Source organism: Polistes dominula, unplaced genomic scaffold, assembly GCF_049000335.1.
Source record: "Polistes dominula isolate Pdom_NZ unplaced genomic scaffold, Pdom_raw_medaka contig_28, whole genome shotgun sequence".
NCBI lineage: Eukaryota > Metazoa > Arthropoda > Insecta > Hymenoptera > Vespidae > Polistes > Polistes dominula.
In genome coordinates, this window is record NW_028300879.1 from 669,697 (window position 1) to 691,558 (window position 21,862).

At 30.2% G+C, this 21,862-nt stretch overlaps 2 protein-coding genes across 6 annotated transcripts in view; one reads left to right on the forward strand and one right to left on the reverse strand.

The window, feature by feature from the left end:
* Nrx-1 (neurexin 1) overlaps window positions 1-21,862 on the reverse strand; it is a 263,851-nt gene that overhangs the window by 31,340 nt on the left and 210,649 nt on the right. For all 5 annotated transcript variants that reach the window (XM_015324919.2, XM_015324920.2, XM_015324923.2 and 2 more), the window contains 5 exons: window positions 16,772-17,094; window positions 13,287-13,578; window positions 10,440-10,733; window positions 9,323-9,501; window positions 8,660-8,831 (listed from right to left, as the gene is read on the reverse strand). In XM_015324919.2, the coding sequence (XP_015180405.2) occupies window positions 8,660-8,831; window positions 9,323-9,501; window positions 10,440-10,733; window positions 13,287-13,578; window positions 16,772-17,094 (1,260 nt within the window). The remainder of the gene's footprint in view (window positions 1-8,659; window positions 8,832-9,322; window positions 9,502-10,439; window positions 10,734-13,286; window positions 13,579-16,771; window positions 17,095-21,862) is intronic.
* LOC149033605 (uncharacterized) lies at window positions 11,024-12,562 on the forward strand. The gene has a single exon (XM_089173131.1). The coding sequence runs from the start codon at window positions 11,283-11,285 to the stop codon at window positions 11,769-11,771; it is 489 nt and encodes a 162-aa protein (XP_089029257.1). The 5' UTR covers window positions 11,024-11,282; the 3' UTR covers window positions 11,772-12,562.

The following is a 21,862-nucleotide window of genomic DNA, read 5'->3' on the forward strand; positions in this document are numbered from 1 at the left end:
GTCTCAAACGATAGAACTTACCGGCAAATGTTATTCTAACGAGGAGAACCTAGATCTTTACTAGAAGCGTGTATTAGGGGTTGATGATATGTTTCGCATGATTTCACCGACAAAATGGACGATTCAGGACGATGGGTCCTGTTCTATGCATCTCAAATAATTAAAATCTTTGATTTTGTAAATAATAAAAACATTCTATGTTTTTCATATACGTGAGTATAATTTTTGTAAGAAGAACAAGGATATTAGCATTGAATATTTTTGTCAGATAATTTTATTCTAAAAGAAAAAAAGCTTAATAGTGTAAAAGATTTTCAAGGATTCGTTGAATTTAATTAATAATGGATCATGTTACTTTAGTTAGTATCAAATTCACATCTGTTTGTCTTAGCTTTTGAATAAAATAAAAAACTTAACTTTTCTTGTTTTTCAAAATATTTTCAAATTAATGACAAAATGTTGTGATATTTTAAATAGAATTTGCTTAAAAGATAGGCGACATTAAATGCGAAAATATATAGAATTTCAACGAGTACGAATTTACGAAAGAGATCATTCGACGGAATCTTTATTTGTAAACATAATAATGCTAATTATTTAACGGACATAATACATTTCAATGCTCAATTTTGTCATAACGGGCAAATAATTATGCAAAAAGAATGTGTAATTTGTATTAACAAATTTAACCGTGCAAATTTATACCGTGTAAATAGATACTTTATGAGAGAGAGAGAGAGAGAGAGAGAGAGAGAGAGAGAGAGAGAGAGAAAAAAAGAGATCAAAGTATTTATTCGTTTTGTAAATGATTTTATAATAGAAATTATTATAATACGAAGTAATACGTTTGCTTTCTATTATAAAATATGTTTGTTAATGTGACACGCTGTTAATGTAATTACAAAATGATGAGTAAATTGGATAACGAAATATGAAATTTACGAATAATATGCTCGTTCGAGATCCAATTGAATTAAATATTATTAAAATAACCACATAAATTATTAAATGGATAAAATACATCCTATTTTCGATTTTTCATTTTATTAATCGAGGGAAAAAAACATTTAAAAGAAGAAAGCATTAAAATTTACTAAAAAGATTGGCTTTGTCCGCAGTTTCTGAGCCCAAAGGGACCGTTTACCAAATTACTTTATATGATTAATTCGAAACATGTTGCATGCATATTTTTTATTTTACTAAGAACATTACTTAAAATAATAGGTTTGTCGTGAGAAAAAAATTAACAAAATAGAACTCTGTTGATGTAACGAAAATGAGAATTATTTAAAAGAAATATGATATGTTTTTGTATAAATTTTTATGTATTTTTTTAATCAAGAATGACTCAATTAAAACATTAACAAGAATGTCTGATCGAATAAAAATATGTCGATAATAAAAGTGACACGTTTTGGAATAGGACAAAAATAAATCAAATGAAATTTATTTGACGAAATGAAAAATAAAATAGAAAAATGGTTTGTATAAATTTTATTCTTTTTTTTTTTATTAGTTTTAGAATAAATTGTTATCAATTTGAAATAAAAAGTTTGATTATTTAAATGAAACATATGTGCATGAATTTAATTAAAATAATAATAAAAAAAAAAAAAAATAATGAAAATATATCGACCATTCCTGGAGTTTGTGAAAGAGAAAGAAATGTAAATCGTGTTAGAGAGAGAATCCGACCAATCAAAACCACGTGTTGTTTGAACTGTTTTACTATTAGGAAAGCAAAAGAATAGGAGGTTGACGCGACCAAACAGGGTTACGCCCTTTCCTACAAAAGCCCAAGCAAGGTACGGTTCGTTCGGGCTTTTCAACTGGGTCGATAGAAAAAAGGCCTACGACTTGACCTTTTCCACCAGAGTCGCATCCGCAATAAGAAGGTTTTCATTCCTCTGCCTACGCTCTACTTTCTATTCTCACCCTCTCGTTATCCTAAATGATAAAGGGGTTTGGTTATATCGATTTTTCTCATATATATATATGTATACACCTATTACAAATTTACATATACAAACGACTATTGCCAATTATAAATTCACATTCACGTTCAAGAAATTAGAACTGTAAAAAATAGAAAAATTATGAAAAATATTCAATAGAGTAAATGAAAATTATACAAAAGATTAGATGACATTAGATATAATTCTAGAAAAGAACTTTATCTAATTTTTCATTTCTTATTTTAAATAAAATATCTTAAGAAAAGGTAAGTAAAACTGGACTTATGGTAAATGCGATATATATTTGCGTATAGTGTTATCGCGTATCAGATCTGTTCGAAAGATATTCGTGTGTCATATGCGTGAGAGAGAATATGTGGCTTAGGGACATGCAGCCCTCCACATATGAAGCAGAGAAACAGAATGAGCGAAGAGGATGACTTCCTAGGTTGAAAGTGAATTGAGCAGGCGATGTGTGCACGAGACGGAAGTAAAGGGGAGGAAGAAGAAGAAGAAGAAGAAGAAGAAGAAGAAGAAGAAGAAGAAGAAGAAGAAGAAGAAGAAGAAGAAGAAGAAGAAGAAGGGTAAGTTTGACGATAGTAGAATTCTATGTGTATAAGTGCATCTATATATATATATATATATATGTACATAGAGAACTATAGATACTTTCCTACATCGATACGTGAAAAGGGTCGGAGTTTCTAAGCTTCCTCAAATTTCTAAGGAACAAGGTAGCAGGATCAAGGAGAGGATGAACCTTTCACAAAGGGCGATACCCTTTAAGTTAAGTGAACTTTAACGTCATTTTGAAGAAAAACCTTACATAAAAATAAATACATACAAGTATTTATAACATAAAGGCCCTTTTAGGTTTAATTTTTCAAGCAACTGAGTTGTATGCCTCGACGATTCTAAACTCAAATTCTATTTCCAACATTTTGTTTCTATTGGTTTGATTTAATATAGGTCAACAAAGAGACCCTACACATTGATTGGTAAAGTATAAAGGGTTTAGGTCCCAAAGGGTTTGAAGTGATCTAGAAACATAACAGGAGAACAAGGTCAGCGAGAAAGTTGTCGTTAAGGAGAGACCACCATTTACTGAATGGATCGAGAGAAGAGGAGTAAAGGGGTAGAATTTAAAAGACATCAAATTGGAAGTAGAAAGGGACGCTGATGAGAACGAAAGACTTTCCCCCTTCGACATATCACAAAGTATGTTTGTTCGATCTAATGCACCTAGACTCAAAGCTTCCTTGTCAAGCTACAAAGCCTTTTGCTTTTGTAAACACTTAAATACGATTGTCGGATTATTGTATGTTGTTACTGAATGTTAAAGGTGTTGTTCGAATCAAAGGATTCAAAGGATTCAAAGGATTTCTATTTATTAGAATTTTAGAAATGAAATCAATGTGAGTTGGGTTAATAGGTAGAGAGTAATTTATTGATTATGTTGAAATGCTTAATATTTTTATTTTTAAGAACATATAATTGATTATTTCTTTTTTTTTATTGTGTTTAGTAGTTTTTAGAAATTTGATATTCATCTATTGTTTTTGAAATAATTATGCATATTAAATTGTTGTCGATATGTTAGATAAGTGTATGTTAATCGATTAGGTCTTCAATGTATAATTTATAAAAGAAATATATAGGTAATCCATTACTTTAATGCATATATTTACCATAAATTCCTAAGAATTCAAAATCCAAAAATATCACGAAAATGATATATCAAAATTAGGTTCAACTTTTGGTATGGAATTGTAAGTTGAATAAGGTCAGGAAAGAAACAAAAGCCTTGTGGCTTAGTATATCAGAGAAACATAAGGCAAGGAGGAAGGATTCTACCACCAACACCATGGTGATGGTAGTGGTGTGGTGTGGTAAGGCAACCCACGATGGTATTTCTCCCTTCTCTTACCAAAGGAATGGTAAAGAAAGCTGTAGAATGAGAAAGAGAAAAATAAAACAGTTAAAACGTGGTATGGTTGTTGGTGGTCGAATGATATTCAATTGGTAAAGTAATTAAGTGATTAGAGGCGTTAATTAGTGTAACACGATTCGTTAAGGTTAAGGGCTAAAGTCTAAGGTAGGACCACTTAGGGATAAGGGGAACATAAGAAACGAGGGTGTACGAGTCTCTCCATCGGTTACTTTGGAATTCATGGTGGACCCACCAAATTGTATGCAGGTTTGCCATAAGTGTCACGCCTCTCATCATGGCGGAAATACTCGTCCACCATTTTTCTTTCTTTCTCTCTTACTCTCTTGTTCTCTATCTGTTTAAAGGAAAGATTAAACCGCCATTTTCTATCCGAGCAAAAGCTTACCCTTCGTTATTGCTTTATGGGGAATGAGTCTCTTTTAAATCCCACGACGATGAGCTACGCATAATTCGCTAAATTTAACTACCAGGCTGATATACCTCGCGTGGAGCATATCCTCATCATCATACTTTTTATGCAGGCAAATTTATTCTAATTAAATCAAATCAGATTCACCCTATGCCCTCCTCTTATTTTCTCTTCTTTTCTCTTCTCTTTTCTTCTCTTTATACTTTTTCTTTAGCATTCTATTTCTTTTTCTCTCTCTCTTTCTTTCTTTCATTAGATTTATTCTTCTTCTTTCTTTTTATTTTCTTTTTTTTGTTACTTTCCTTAATCCCGATAAAGCGTTGAAACGTATAACTCAAGCGTATTATTACGGATTTAAATAAAGAAAAAAAAAAAAAAGGAACAGGAAATAAAAGATTTTAAATGATAGCGACTCTCTGTAAAGACTTTATCTTTTTAACAATGGACCTCTTCATATTATTGCATTAAATTATGGCAACTTTGAAAAGTGGCTTCCACTGCTATTCGTCTTTTTAACGATGCTGATTGAGAGTTATTAAGTATGCTATGACAAAAATTAGATTTTCAGTTTATGTAAGTCATCTCATTTAATCATTTTTATTTCAATTTGCTGAAATTAATGTCGGGAAAGAACAAAATGATCAATAGATCATGTAACATAACATAAACCCGTTCTTTAATTCATGTGAGAACATTGTATCAAACGTAACACCCCTTATTTGTGCATTAGTATACAGGTCGATAATTCTCCTTCGAATTCGTGGTAGAATTTCGATAAAATTATCTACGCGTCATGAGATTGGCTAAGGTATAGGTAATGTTGAATCTATTTTCCACGGAGGCTCATGATAAATTGTACAATAAATTCAAGTATAACGGGAAACGATAAATTCAACCGAGGTAAGAACGTTCAAGGCTCGTTCTACTTTCTTGACTAATTATCAAGAAAATCTTGGGTACGAGTGTAAGTTTATTGCTGAAACGACGATAATTTTCATTGGAACGTAGCTTTTCAAGACGTTCACTCTTATTCTCCTTTTTTCCTTCCTTTCTTTTTTTTTTTCTTTCTCTTTTTCCGTTTTGGAGTAAGAACTTCTCTACTAGATTCTAAGGAAATAAGAAAGTTTTATTACCTGATCGGCGATATTTTCTTTGAATGAATAATATTCGATATTCAAACCTGTCAAAAGATACTTCGGTGTTTTCCAAAATGATTTCATTTTTAGGATATTTTCAGCATTTATTTATAGTAGATCAGATTTGTAAATAGAAACTGATTTTTTTTTTAAATAAATTTATTCTATAATTAATAATTTACAGTACGAGTTTCATGACTTTTGAATCATTCTGTAAAATTAATCATTTATTAATTGAACATTTTTTGAATGAAACGTTTTTAAATATTAATCATTGCTGACAATTAAAAATTTATTAATGTTCAATATTAATACTAGTGAATGTTTCAATAATAATTATTATTCATCATGGGAAATAAATCATTTATTTAACGAAATGAAAGTAAATATCATCTTATTAAAAATATCGTGATATTTCTATTGAAATTAGATTATATGAAATTGATATTTTGATAACTAATCTAACACAAATACATTTTACAATATTGGCGAGGGAAATGAACTCCATTTCTATACAGAGATGACATATACGTATAAATGAACATATATCTATTTCTCTGTCTTTTTCCTTCTATGTATTTGTAATGGCCTATGTGTAATTCATATTGAGCTACGCATTTTAATCTTTATTACATCTCGCACGAGTTGAAATGGAAAATGATAATTATAAAATCAATCGAAGATCGATTAATTATTTCGTTTTCCACGCTTTATTACATTTCCCTACATATACATATGTATACACTAAAAGAATATCATTTATAGGTAAAATGTATTTTTAATGCATCGATTCTATATTATTATTGATCACGTCTCTAGAATTTATTTTTATTTATTTAAAAAAATAAACGAAATTGTAGAAGTTGGATGCCAGGATGCCAAGAATATGCGAGGCAGTACAGAAAAGCAAGAGGTTTGGTTATTTCGACGAAGTTAAGATTGATTTTCAAAACGTTTTGTAAATTTTTGTCCATTTTCTTGAGATTTGTTTTGATTAAAAACGATTAATTTGTATTATTTTATTACAACGAACTAAACGATCGGTAATTTACTTTCCTTTTTTATTCTAAACATTTTAGGATTTTCGAATATGGTAAAATAATTTTCATTGAGATATGTATGTACACATATATGCATGTACGTATATAATTTTCATTTCATTCTGACCATCAAAGAAAAAAGTATAATTTATAGTTTGACTTTACGATTTTTTACGATGTATATACGCGTACGTAATTTTTATTGATGATGATCGAATCATCAAACTAACAATGGAGTTAGCACGATGTATACGAAATCAATTAAATTGTGTGCTTTATTTTTTAAATTAAATTATTAAATTAACTTGGATAGGATCGAACTAATTCGAAAGGTTCAACCGTGTATATATTTTTTTCTCTTTTTCTCTTTCTCTTCTCGTTATGAGAAACGTTACTCGAGAGATTGATGGGGGGAGCAAGAGTTGGCAATAAAAATCGTGTCGGAGCAACGAACGCGATAAATTTAACGATCATGGAAAATAATTTAACTTCTATATACATTTGTTTATAGAAAGGGATAACGGAATCGATTATTATCACGCGAGCTATACTTTTATTCATTTATTTCTTTATTTGTTAAATTTTATTTTTATCATTTTTTTTTTATTTATTTCAATCGAGAAGAGTTCAGAACTCTCTCGTTTGAATAGTCAGTCGGTTGGTTATTTTCTTCCTTATATGGGAACGAGTTCGAGAAACACCATAGGGCTCGAGAATATTTATCAAGGTTTCATGCCAGCCAAGGAAGTTAGTTTGCTTGAACGTTAGTTCGAATTCCCATGGAATCCTTTCACGAGACTTGGCCTTTATATCGGCACAAAAGAGTTCGAATAAGTTCAATGAACGATGTTTATATTAAATACCTGTTTCTTCATTCATTAGGTGCATCAATCAACTATTGTGCATAAATAAACTCAATCGAGTTAGTTCACTGGTCCCTGTTTGGACACAATGATCGAACCTAATGATGCGGATTAGTGTCTTCGATGGTAATAGGAACTTAGAAAATCGTGGTTAGTTATAAAAGGAATGAAACGTCTTTTCGTTTCTCTACGTGACCTTAGAAGGAACGAAATTTCAAACCCTTTCACTTCTATGGTGAAACTCATCAGGATGCTATAAGATGCGAAAGTATTTCTCTCCTTGGTGAATGTCTTCGACCTTTACTTTAGTTTCATCTTTTGCTCTTTTATCGTTCGTTTTATTTAGGAGCGTCCTTGAAAATGAAATTCCATGCTATTCTGTTTATTATTTAATATCTTTTTTTTTCATATTTTTACTGGTAATGACGACAGAGAACTGAGTGAAAAAATTATATCAATTTTATTTTATAATTAATTTTATATTGCAAATAATTCTATCATAAAATTCATATTTCTTAAATTGTTTAATTTAGTTTACTGTCATAATTATCAATTCAAATAATAAAAAAGATAGAAATGGATGAACTTTTTAATATCATTTTATATTACAGTAAGAAATAAAAACAAAAAACTACTTCAAAATGAAGATTAGAGAAAACCGTTGTTAAATACGTGAAAAAGATTGTCGACAAAATTTCGATTAATCTAAATAAAAATCTATAACCCAATTAGGTTGGCCAAACATGCCAGGATATTAGAAAGGACCTAGAGGTAGAAGATTTTGGGATCTTTTGAGTATTATAAAACTACTAGAAAAAATGTCCCCTTCTCTTCAACTCTCTTTGACCTGGGAATGTCTCAGCATTATACTACACAACCAATGGCGGTCCTTTCCCATGGTTCAAGGTCTGGTCGACAGGAGGAAGTTTATAAAAGAACGGTCGGAGCCCTTTCCAAGGTAGTTGTCTTTCCTGTCTCATCTCAAACGTACGCTCTATCACTTTCTACCTTTTTTTCAATTTAACAAAATTTTATTTATTTTATCTGTACTTTTTAATCTTAACTTTATTGAAATAAATTTATTTTCTGCATTTTATTTATCTTTCATCAGAATGTTGATTTCTAGCGAACATTATTGTTTACACACATTTGGTTTCTTATATTAGAAAATAATAACCGGTGATTTATCGGTAAAATGTAAACCTTTATCTTGTCCTTCGATATAGATTTCTAACTTATAATGTATTGTTTCTTCCGAGAAACTTGGTTATTATGAAGTGTGAAACGTGGACAAGTGACACTTACCGGACGGATGATTCGATTGAAGATTGTAATCGTCAACTTGCAATGTGCTGTTCGCTCCACTTCTTGTGAATCTAACGACGTGGTATTGATTGTCGTTCACTTTGACACCCACTTCTCCAACTGGATGATCGTTCGTACCCATGTTATAAACGGCAAATACGTTTCCTTCAACCTACATGATAAACGATGAGTTATATCAAAATGATATCAAAATAATACGTTTATACTTATTCAAATAATTACAAATATCTTTTCTCAGGAATTATGTTAAAGTTATTGAAAATATTTTTTGTTTACTAATTCAAAGTAAGTTATTATCTTTTTCATTAATTCTGAACATATGAAATTTATGTGAATTTTTTCTGATAAATTATAAAAAATATCGTTTAGATAATAAAATATTTCATGTACTATTTATGATCTTAAATATCCAATGGATTGTGAAATAAACATTGAATATTTTTTCAAATATTCAAATTTACACAAATCTTGTATTTTTTTTTTTATAATTTATGAATATAATTTTCAATATAAATTATGAAATAAATAAAATTTATTGTTTAGAAAATAAAATATTGGAAGATAGTAAAAATGTAAAGGAGAAGAAGGGAATCAAATGATAAGAGTAAAAGTGGAAATCTCTCTTATCGACGTGGTACTAACAATTTCAATTTCTAGATAATCATTGCTAGAAGCAGATTCTATCCTAAGTAGAACCGCGTCGTTCATTCCCGTTACAAATCCAAAAGCGACGGTGTCTTGTTTCATTTCCGGTCTTTCATCGAATGGAAATGTATATGTGATGATTCCTCTTCCTGCTCCAAATTCATATGCCACAGCCTCTGCAAAGATAACGTATCGTCAGTCGGTCTTCGGAAACGATCAATATTCCTATTCTCAATTAACTTCGATTATATAAATAGAACAAAAATATTTAGAATAAAATTAAATATTAAAATTTTCAATACCAATTACAATTAAAATCCTAATTGTTATTATAATTGTTCTTTTTTTGTATAAACATGTATAAAGTGTTTCATAATTGTAAGACCAATTTTTGAAATGGACAGAGGATACAAAAAGCAATGAACAAAAATTTGTATTTGAATAATCCGCTACAGTTTATCTCCATAGAATACATTTTGAATGATCATCCTCGGTTTGTATTCAAGTTTGCAATTATATCATCGAATTTCGTTGTCTTTACAAAATTTCAGGTATGTGTTAAATCTGTTGGCAGCCTTTTTACATACAAGCTCAAAGTTCTTCAATGTTGGGGTGCCAAATGGGTGCTAAATATTCAATTGTTTTCAAATGATTTCTACAAATAAACATCTAATTACGCACTTGTAATTTTAAATACACAACACATAGAAAATAATGAAGTACTACTGATAAGAGGATCGAGCAGTAAAACTGTTAGGAATAAATTTAATTAACAGAATATGTAATATCAATGTGAACAAGAAATATTTGCAAGATACTGAGCATTGTTTAGAAATCCAAACCGAGGGTGATCATTTTGAGTACTTTCTGTGAAGATTTTCTTTTGAGGATTATTGGAACCTAAAAGTAGCTAAAACTTTGAAACACGGTCAAATAAGACACGTGTTTGTACGACTATTTTTTATTTAATTTTTTGCCACTTTTTGCGTAGTTATGAAGCAGGGCCTATATTTCATGAAACATCTTGCATTTTTATAAAATAAATAAGCTATTTTGATTAATTATTGGTAGTTCTGGGATTAATTAAGTTTTGTTCTTTTCGTTTTCTTTCTACCTTCGCTACAAGTAGGTCCAGAAAAGCTGGTCATGTCGCAGTCGCATGTATAACTGTTCCTTTGTTGCAAACATGTTCCATGATTTGCGCATACATCGTGAGTGCATTTTTTTCCAGCGTGAAGATTCGCGTATACGTCACATCCGGGTTCGACGAGAGAACTTTGTACAATGGCATCAGAAAGTAAATCTGTACTTTCACCGCTAAGATCCAATGATGCCAAACAACCTTCGAATCCATGCCGGCTAAGTATTGGTTTTGGTAGTTGATTGTATATTATTTTGTCGACTCCACCTGTAAAAGAAAGGAAACATTAATTATCGAAAAGAAATGTGACGTATTATTTAGCAATTTAAAGTATTTTATTTATAAGAATAAGAATTTATAACTTTTAAGGCAGATTGTTAACGTGGATATTCATTTCAATTTGTTTTAGTATTAAATTTATCATTTTACACTGTTGCTAAGTTAAAAAATAAATGAATTTCAAGATTTAAATTTTTATTGAATATTTGCACGAGCAATTAAATTTTGTGTAATAAACTTAAACGATTACTGATATCCGTACGATCGTAAATCAAATATTACGATTTAGAAATTAATTATTTCCGATTGTTCCTGCTTTAGCTTAGAAAATTGATTAAAGTAACCTTCGAGGATGAAGAATGGCTATCAAATAAAAACAAGAGCGCGTCTAGTGAAATTTAGTTTACGCGTGCTATTCAAAAGATCAGATCGAAAGAAGTTGAATTGATCGGTGGAACAACAAAAAAAAAAAAACAATAAATACTGAAAGAAAAATATTTTCAAAGTACGTATTTTTTGGAATAAATTTAAATCGAAATGGCTAGACCAATGTTGCCAATAGCTTTACTGTTATCGATACTTATTGTAATGGTGTCATCGTCGGCTGACCATGGTATCAAATTCGAGATATCATCGAGAAACGAAAATCCGTTAATTTCCCATGACTCAAATATCGACGATTCCTATCTGTACAATTTAATTCATAAACTTAGAAGCTTGAACGACAAAATACTCCGACCGGAACTTGAACTCTACTTGTTAAAGAGAAGCTCCAACGAAAATGGATTTTCGGAAAATAAGAATAAATTGTTTGGTCTAACGGAAACAAATGATGACATGGTTTGCGAATGCAAGTGTGGTAATAATAAGCAAAGAGAAAGTTCCACACCAATTAGAATTTTCGAGAATGATGATTTAAACTATAATGATCCCTCGCCAACCTTATTTGGTGGACTTTCAAAAATGCCTTGTCCTCCTGGACAAAGACGGGACAGATTAGGAAAATGTAGAGTTGTAATACAGTAAAAGGTATATATAACTTGTTAATTTATTTATCGAAACCTATCTTACAAGTAGCCTACTATATTACGATCATTTGTTTTCTACAAAAATTCTTAATAAATCAAACAAATAATTAAAAAGTTCTTACAAAATAACGAAAATTCGAATTGTATATGAACACTAAGAAAATTTTGATCATCTTTCACATAATATAGGGGGCTGGCTACCTGTACTTATTTGAATAATATTAGAACATGTCTATTTTTCTTTCTCGAAGAACGTGCTTTTTGTGATCGAAACAAAACGTGTATCTATGAGAAATTATTCGATCATGGATCAACGGCTCTTTTATTCGATTACGCAGATTAACGCCGTAGTCACGTAGTTTACAGGATTCTGTCGAGACCGATTAGAAACCCGTCTGGCTGATAAACATTAAAGAGCCAGACAGGAAAAGGAAAATGAGAGAGAAAGAGAATTTGTTTATATTAAATATCTAAAGCTCCTTGTTTCTTCTTTGGTCTTCGAGTTTTTGGTTTTTGAATTTTCAAAATCGATATCGATTAAAGTACGAATAATTAAGAATGAAAAAAAGGCATGTCAAAAAAGGTTCCTTATATTTATCTTTTGTTTATTTTTCCATTTGTAGAAACTGATAGATGATCGACAAATGTGAAGGAGTTAGAGGTATCTTCATGAAAATTTTTGGTTTTTCTTTTACATTTCGATTGCGAGTCTCTGGTATTTGTTAATTTGAAATAAATGATATACAAAACAATTATTTGTATAAATCTTTTTACCCCGTTTTACCATGATTAACAATTTATTAATATTTAATTATATATATTATATAATATAATAATATTTTTCATTTTCTTTTTATCTTAGTTTTAAAAAGTTTCTCGACCAAAATACCCCCTTAAATATTACGAAGAAACTTATTCCTCAGTTCGATAAATCTATACTCATAAAGAATTTGGAACTCGTCTGTTTTTGACTTGCTTGATTTATTTTGTTGTGTGCGCATGACGTTCAATGTTATTCGTTAAAAAGTTATCGGTTAATTGTCGTTACTAACATACGATGAATAAAATACAATTTTAATTAACGAGCCTCGTTAGCACGTACCTGTATGCATACGTCATATACAATACCTATTATGTTTTTTTAGTTATAAAAATCAGTCGTTTTCGCGAGAAAAAGTTGTAGAGGGATATAAAACAAAAACAAAAAAATAACAAAAAAAAATGCCGAAATATAAGGATACATCGATATGAAATCGATAAAATTCGAAACGATCAATGATCTCTCATATTTTTAAAATAATTTTTAAATAATAATTAAACAATACTTATAATTATAACTACAGTAATAAACAAAGTACGAAATTAAGAAAAACAATGGAACATTAAATGCAGTATTGTAATTAAAAATTGATTACTGGTTAAGTAAAAGTTTTTTTCTTTTACATCGTAACCTAAATTATTTATAAATGATTTTCCTTAAATAATTTAATCTCAATGATTGTTTTCGACTCACCTATATACAATATTCCATCAAGGTCAAGATTCTCGTTGCTACCTTGGCTGTTTGCAGCGGTTACGTGATCGTCTACTGCTAAGGTGTGCCTTTTAGGTGCAGGTCTTCCGATGCTAACCGTATGCCATTTGCCATCATTCAATTTGCTTTTAGAATTGTCCTTGATTCTTACTGGGCCATCTCCCAAATCAAAGATATAATTAATATGTTCGTTCACCAGTTCGACGGCTATAAAGTCACGTTCTCTTCCAGCATTGTAGAGGATCAATCCATTTGGTTCTCGTGTTTTAAACTGTAAGAATTAAAAATGTAACGTAACAAAAAATCATTTCAACATACGAACAAAATCTCAAAACAATTTTTTGAATAACAAATTTGATTTACCTTTATCATTAAAAGATAAAATAAAAATGTAATCTCGTTCAGTGTTAAGTATAAATTAATTAAATTAATTTAAAATTGAATAACAATTTAAATGGTTCAAGTATTTTATTTTTATGACCGAGAGAGCTTATTTATTTCTTATTTAAAAAACAAATTATATAGCAATTAAGTTTAATCCAATTAAATGTTTATGATATTAAAATGATTGTATATTTCGAGTTTCGTTTTGGTTTACAATCGATCGTTTTATACGGTATATTTTGTGTTGCATGGATAAGAAATAAATCAGGAGTAAGATTATTTTTTTATTGATTATTGTTTGATTAATGAAATCTTGTATAATTGAATATATAACAATTTACATAGCGATTTGCTAGTAAATCGAATGCTATGATTGTTCAAATAAATTATTTGATTAAGGTTAACCTTCGAAGGAGAAGAGTGGTTGGCAGATGAAAGCAACGGTGCGAGTACTAGAATTTAGTTTAAAAGCACACATAGTTCAATGAACAACGTGAAATTCGTTGATTAACGATTGGTGTTCGAAATTTACGTTGATTTCGTATATTACTATAACAAGGAAATATTTCTAAAATTGTTTAAATTGTTGTTCAGACGAAAAAGAAACTTTTTAATAAAAAATTTGTCTTAAAAATTGAAATCGAAATGTGTAAAAAAATGTTAACTACTGCGCTGCTCTTGATGACCATCTTTGCTACAGTATCTTCATCGGTTAATCCTGAGATAGAATTTGAGGAATCGTTCAACAACGAGGATTTGCAATTTGTTGATGCCAATAGTCCCACTAAAGGCTATCAAGCTAATTCCATTCGGAACTCGAGAAGTATTCACGGTTATTCGAGACCAGAACTTGAGGTTTACTTGTTGAAACGACCTGTCGAAACGGATAGAGACATGGTTTGCCAATGCAAGTGTGCAAATAAGCAAGAAAATTCGGATACAATGGAAATTGTTGAAAATAAAATCCAACACTTTAGCGATCCAGATAGTAGGAACCCCCTGGATTGGTTTTCTTCTTTCCAATTTAAGTGTTGGTAAAAAGTTAAAGCCTCCGATGTTTGTACTTTGAAAATTTGGTGAAGACAAGTATTTGAAATTTTGTAATTTTGTTAAAGGAACACTTTTGGGCACCCTATATTTATATTACATGTATGTATTCTATTTCTTTTAACAGAGGAAAGTTTCTTTTTCTCTTTTCTTTCGAATCGATCGTTAGTGACGAGCTCTCGAGTGTTCACGTACACTCTTCTCGTGCATTCGAGTAAGTACTTTCTTCGATAGCTCACAGAGCATGCTGCTTCAAAGGATCGACCGTCGTTTCGAAGCCGTTTTATCCCGTCAAAGGAATAAGCTTATCCCTTTTTCCCTTTCTCTCTGTCTATCTCTCTGTCCTAAGTTTTTTTTTCTTATTTTTACAAAATTCTCTCATACTCATATGTAGCTTCACTTCTGACCTTCGAGAATATTTCTCTCTTATTTTCAAACAAACTCCAAAGGCGATGAAAAGTAAACGAGTTCTTTGAAAATATGTCGAAACGTGTGAAATTATCTATAAATATTGTTTAAATATTCATTTCAGAAACAAGTTTAACTATAATCTATCAATGTTTGTTTTTTCTTTGTGCTTGTTCCTATGTTTTATAAAATAATTGTGTACTATTCCAAAAATTTCATTTTTCACATTATTATTAATTTTTTATCGATAGTTAGTATTATTTCATATCATTTTGTGCAAAATTAAGTTAAACAATAGACAAACATTTTATTGTAAAAAAATAATTTTGATCTCTAAAGTTATTCTTTTTATAAACTATAATTAATTTGTTATTGGCTTGAATTGTAATGAATATTTTTAAACAATAATATTATAATATTTATAATTAAAAGAAGAAAATATTGATAATACCGAATACACATAAAAATTTGAATAAAACTTTTTTAAATTGTTCATAGTTTAAATTTAATATCAATGCAATATTTCGTGTAAAGAATGAATTGTAATTCAACTTTTTGAAATTGTCTGTAATTTAGGTTTAACGCAAACTGAATATTTCATGTTACAAATAGCGTTTTGCTATTATTAGTGTGTCATATATATGAATAGGGATGAATCCGTATAAATCTCCAAAGATTGCTACTTTTTTTAGTGTCGGAACCTTCAGTTTATTTCGCTTATGCGAACCATCGCGTGATACGTCATGCATACACTTTGTAAGATGGAAAGAGAGAGAGAGAGAGAAAATATAAGCAGATATAGGCTCTTACAAGAGGAATGGAAGTTCCCTTTTTAGAACTATCCTAGTTTTTTTTATCTCTCTTGGATGTGGTTGAAGCTTTTACCTGAATAACCATTGCTCTCATCTTTTTATCGGAACTACATGAATCATCGATATATCATCTTTGGTACAATGAAAAACGTAGATACTCGTATATTCGTGTGTGTATGTGTTTATATTTGCATATATTCGTTTCGTAATGATAGACACAGTACAAGGCTTTCATATCTGTTAGTAGATATCTATACACATGTTTTGTGCATACGTAAATTTATGAAACTCTTCGACGAAAGAAGAAACTTTCTTGAAGCTTCGAAAGTACGATAATAAAAAAATATATTCAAATTTTGAGATATCATTTTCTTCTTAAAAATAACATATATTATTAAACTTTAAATATTTGAAAAAGAGTTAAAATCTTTGAAAAGAAATAAGCTAAGTTGATTGAACATCGATTTTTTTTTAAATTTTACATAATAGTTTACTTTTTCTAAGAAAACAAAAAAAAAGAAAAATTTCACATGCATTTTTATATATCAGTTAGTTTCATGTTAGATGAAAAAATAAATTTTGTATAATTTAAAAGAAACAAATAATAGAAAATATGTATACGAGTTGATAGAAAAAATGTTAAGCCTTGAAGAGGATTGAAAAATTATGAGTAGAAATCTATAAAGCTATATAAAATAATTTCTGAAAAAAAACTGAATTATGATAAGGTACATCATAGAAAATTTAATTTCTATTTCATCTGGTTTTTTTTTTATTTCTTTAATTAAAAGAATAAATGAATTATTTACAAACCTGAAAATAGATGTTGGTCTCTACGTAGGCCTTCAATACTGGTAGTCCAACATACGTATGCTTTGAGGTGAAGGTCACAGGACGATGTACAGGATGATTTCTCTTGCCAAATTTTCCGGTTACTCTGATGATTGGTGTCACACCCTGATGAGAAATTTGATGGCTACCTGCACTTCTGGCTATCTCCAAATAGGGGTAACCATTGAACCAGATTTGTTGAAGCTGTCCAACAAAATGAGCGATGTCTTCACCGGCGTGTAGATAACCACCAACGTGAAGTGTTCGAAATTGCAAAATGCTTTGTTTACTTAGTTGTGCTTGAGCTAAACAAAAAATAACAAATAAAATTAATTAAATGTATTTAAATCTTATGTTAATGTTTAATTAATTCAATTTAATCAATAGAATAGGAAAGTATTTATCTTAATATATATAAATTACGTGTCACGTTGTTTGTCCGCAATGGACTTTTAAATTACTGAACCGATTTTAATCAAATTTGGCACACTGTGTGCAGTTTCATCTAACTTGAAAGATAAGATTGTTTATTAACAAAGAGTCATGAGTATCTCTGTTTGTTCGATAAGATTCTAACAGATGGTGGTATAAAGTAATTCGTTGACTTAAAGACGTGTGTATCAGACTGATTGTAAGCCACAGCAATGCGTGGCGGGGCACCCCTAGTATATATATATTATTTCCATTTTATATTTTGTTTCTATTTCTTTCACAAAAATATCTATAATAATTATTAATAAATACATTTAAGAGAGTGACAAAATTGCAAATATTAATAATTTGATTTCTAATTTATATCTTATTTTTTTTTAATATTTAACTGCTCATAAATAATCTCAATATATATATATATATATATATATATATAAACCAATCTTATTAATTCTTCATAATATCGGTCAAGTATCTATTGAGAAAATAAGAAGAAGAGAAAAAGATGGTATAGTGGGATGCGGAGGGGGACGAGGGTTGGTTAATGGAAGAAATTTCAAGTCGGCAAGATTATCGAGTCGCGTCTCGGGGAAGATAAAATGAAATTATAAGAAAAAGAGGACTCATTAATAGGAAACTCTTTTTTTTCTCTCTCTCTCTCTCTCTTTCTGTTTCCTCGTTTCACGAAAACTTCTTCGCAAGTCCGCGAGCAAGTTACACGGAAACTATTTTAATTATTAGTTGGCCAGTTAAACCTCGAGATTGTCCTCATCGAATATCTCGAAGCATTTCTTTATTGTTCAATAATTTTTTATTTGTTGTTTTTCACAATTTTGAAAAAAATTCAATTGAATAAAATAATTCTGTTGTAAATAAAATCCCGCTACGGTCCTTTTAAGGATACCTACAGGAGGACTGGATTGTCGTGGTGCATTGTAATTGGGCGATTATCGTTTTCTTTTGTTTCGCATAAGAAAGGTCCAAACCTTCTCCTACATTTTTCTTTTCATTAATCAAGTAGGGTATGAGCTATGTTGTAATGAGAAAGTTACAAATAAACATTTTCACAGTAACACGTATTTTAGTTTTTTCTTTTGGAACGATCCATCCTTGAACGACGTTATCGTTGTTAGACGACAACAAATTCGATAAAATTGATGAAAAGTATTTTAGAAATTATTTTGATAAAAAATACATAAGAAAAATAATTCTCGAGTATATTAAACGAATGGCTTTAGTTGTCTGATATGTCAAATTGTTTTTCTCTTCTTTTCATCTTTTTGTCTTTTGTGTCTCGTCGTTGTTGCGATACAATCGAGCAAGTAAGATTATAATGATCAATTTCTGGAATTGACATGTAGCAGCTGGTAAAATATTCCCTGTTCTTTTTCATATTCCTCGAGTTTGATGATACAGAGCAGAGATTTGCATAATCCCCGATACGTCCATAATCAATCATTTCATAGATTACAGAAGAGATATTTTGATTGTGGATACGAACGTGGACCAGAAGGAAACTGTTTTGTGATATATATGACACGTTATAGCACAAACGTGATAAGAAAAATGGATTCTATTTAATATCAAATCCAAAATAATAAGTATAAATAGATAATACAATAATTTATAAACAATTTGAGTAATATTTTAATTAATAGATTAAAAATTTTATAAAAAAAAAATAGTTAAATTTATGTCGTTTAAAGTATAACGTCAATTTAATAATAAATTATTAAAACGAAATGAACAAAAGATGATATTAAACTTGTTTAACGTAAGTAAAAATCTAATCATGAAATTACAAATAAAATGAGGAAATAATTAGATATTTTTTGGTTGTATTCTAAACGATTTCGTCATGGAAAGTTTGACGGCCATTTACGATCCAATTAAACGTCGTTTGATTGGCTTGCTCGTATCGTCGTTTAGTCAAGGCGATCCTTAACAGATCCTGCCTACCTATCTACGGCACACTGTAATTTGGAACGTGAGTTTCGTCTTGTTTGCGATTTGTCAACACATCCTTTGGTCGGTAGTGCCTACAGTTAACTCGTTCACTTACTTGAATGAAGTTAGCGCCGTTCAGTTGGAAACCACATTGGACGAAATTCTTCAATTACAATTTTTCATCAAAATTAGGTATATTCTTTTAATTATTCGAGAACAAGAAAAAAAAAGAGAGAACGAGAAGTGAGATAATTAAAAAGAGAAACGCCATTAAAACCCCTTGCACTATTTTCACGAGTCTGACTCGTGATGAAAATTTTATACGATATTTTGAAAAATGAATCGTTAGTGTAGTAGTTAGTGTTTGTTATTTTAATATTAAATGGAATTCATTTAGTGTTCAAATATAATCCTGGATTATTTAGAAACAAGAGATATTTGACTTAGAGCACTTTCATAATTATAAGCACAAATATCAATATCAAGTATATGAGTACACAATGCTGCAAATAATAATGAATTTATTTCGAAATAAAGTATTAAAGAACGTGAATATTTCGTATAATCTAAGTGATTATACGAATTTTATTATTCTATTGTTTAATAAGTAATAGTTTGAGAAGATGATAAATCAATTAACAAATTTCATCCGAAGCTTCCATCCTTTTGGACACAATAGAGAAACTTGGAGGCTGGCTGCCTGAAGCGCAATATCCATAACATAATCGATATACGCTTGATTCGCCAATCAACCGCACGTAGCTTTGCCCTTCTATAACGTCACATACAACATCAGTGGTGTTCCCTTTTCCTTTTCCGTTCCATAAACCACCTACGCGGTCTCTCTCTCTCTCTCTCTCTCTCAACGTACATAGTTCGTCCGAGAACCGATAGTGAAATACTTCCACCTGCGAATCTTCATTCGTGGAACACCCTATTAAACCTATGGCGACTACCACCAATATTGAGTTAGGTGGCAATACCCTAAATTGCCACCCCAACTCTCCTGTTTCCTCTATCCTTCGTCGATACTATCGTAGAAGGACGATAAAGTTCATTGTAAACATTTATCGGTTACGTCAGCTACCTTCTAAACACGAAACACCGTATTTAAATATACGCGTATAGAAAAATAATATAAAAATATAAATATAAAGGCAGTCGAAATAAACAGTGGAAATGTGGTAGGCATACTAGGAGATCGAAATGTATCAATCGCAATGGGGAGTCGATATGCGTCTGTCGGAATGAACGGTTTTGATAAAAAAGTGTTGTCTTTGAACTTACAATTAATTGTTTGTTTAAATCAACACAAACCTTCAATCGAATATTTTAGTGAATTTATGGATCATTTAGTAGAAACATATTTTATAATGTTGCGAAAAATTTGTTTGTAACTCGAGAAGAAGGTATTTTTTAGTTGACGAATTTGTAGTGTCGCGTGGAGTACTCGATGCGCATCGTGTAGCTCGTAAATTTTTCCGTCGCGTAATAACGACCGCAATTCCAGAGCTTATTTTTCTTGCTTCAAGTTTTCGCAGTGTTGGTGTTAGAAACGGCGCGAAGTGCATTCAAAGAAGTCGTCCTCTCTCTCTCTCTCTCTCTCGTAATACTAGTAAGAACTGCATTTGCATCGTATCGATTCACGAACGCGTTCCTTCCTTCGTTCCTTCATTTCTTCGTTCGTTGGTTGGTTCAATGGTGTTAGAGTAGTTGTATGAATCGATATACGATTCCAAGTTCTCGTTTCTTCTAGAGGAACCATTTTCTTCGTAGAGAGAAGAAAAAATGTATTGTAAAAGAGAAAAGAAATAAATAAATAGGACCTTCGAAACCTTTATATCGAAAACCTCGTACCATATTCCCCCTTTCAAATCGATATTTTTTTTTCCTTTATTTTGTTTTTTTCTTCTTCTTCTTATTTATTTATTTTTTCTCGACTTACCAACGTAGGTGGGTTTACTTATTTCTTTTTTCTTTTCCTTTTTTTTTTTTTTTGACTCTCCCTGCTTTTCTATTTTTCTTACGCGTCGTTTGACCGAATTGGAAAAGTTTCGAGGACTCGGAACTCGGCTTTCGAGAGTGTTTGCGAAAATTTTCAGATATCCTTATCCTTAATCTCGTGTAACTTAATTTTCTCGGAAATTTTTCTAATTCAACAAATTATATTTTATTTACAATTTACGGTATATTAATATTATATGATAAATATTTAATAATTTAAATAAATATTATAAGATTGTTCTGAAAATAATTTCGTTTTTTGTATAGAGATTTCGTTTGTTCTGTTTACCGATACATAACTTTACTCTAAACCTCAAAATTATTTTACATTTTACTAAGAAACAATTCTGACGTTATTTAGAATCTTCTTGTATTTCCAAATAAATTAATGATAAAATAAATAAATACATTTTATGACTGAAATACGAAGCAAGATTTAAGTATTAAAATATACTTCCACGCGTGATTAGACGAAGGTATATAATACAAAATTTGAACAGAAAATTCCTGATTAAAATTCGACACAATTGAGAGTTTCAGTTGAAAAGAAAAAACCAATTTTATCTACCATACTTATCTCCATCTTTAAATTGAGTTCCCTTATAACATTCTTCCATCTTTTCCTTATGTCGCATGAATTCAATGAATGCAAGCGACGACGGTAATTTATCTGTACACCATAAAAGCGAT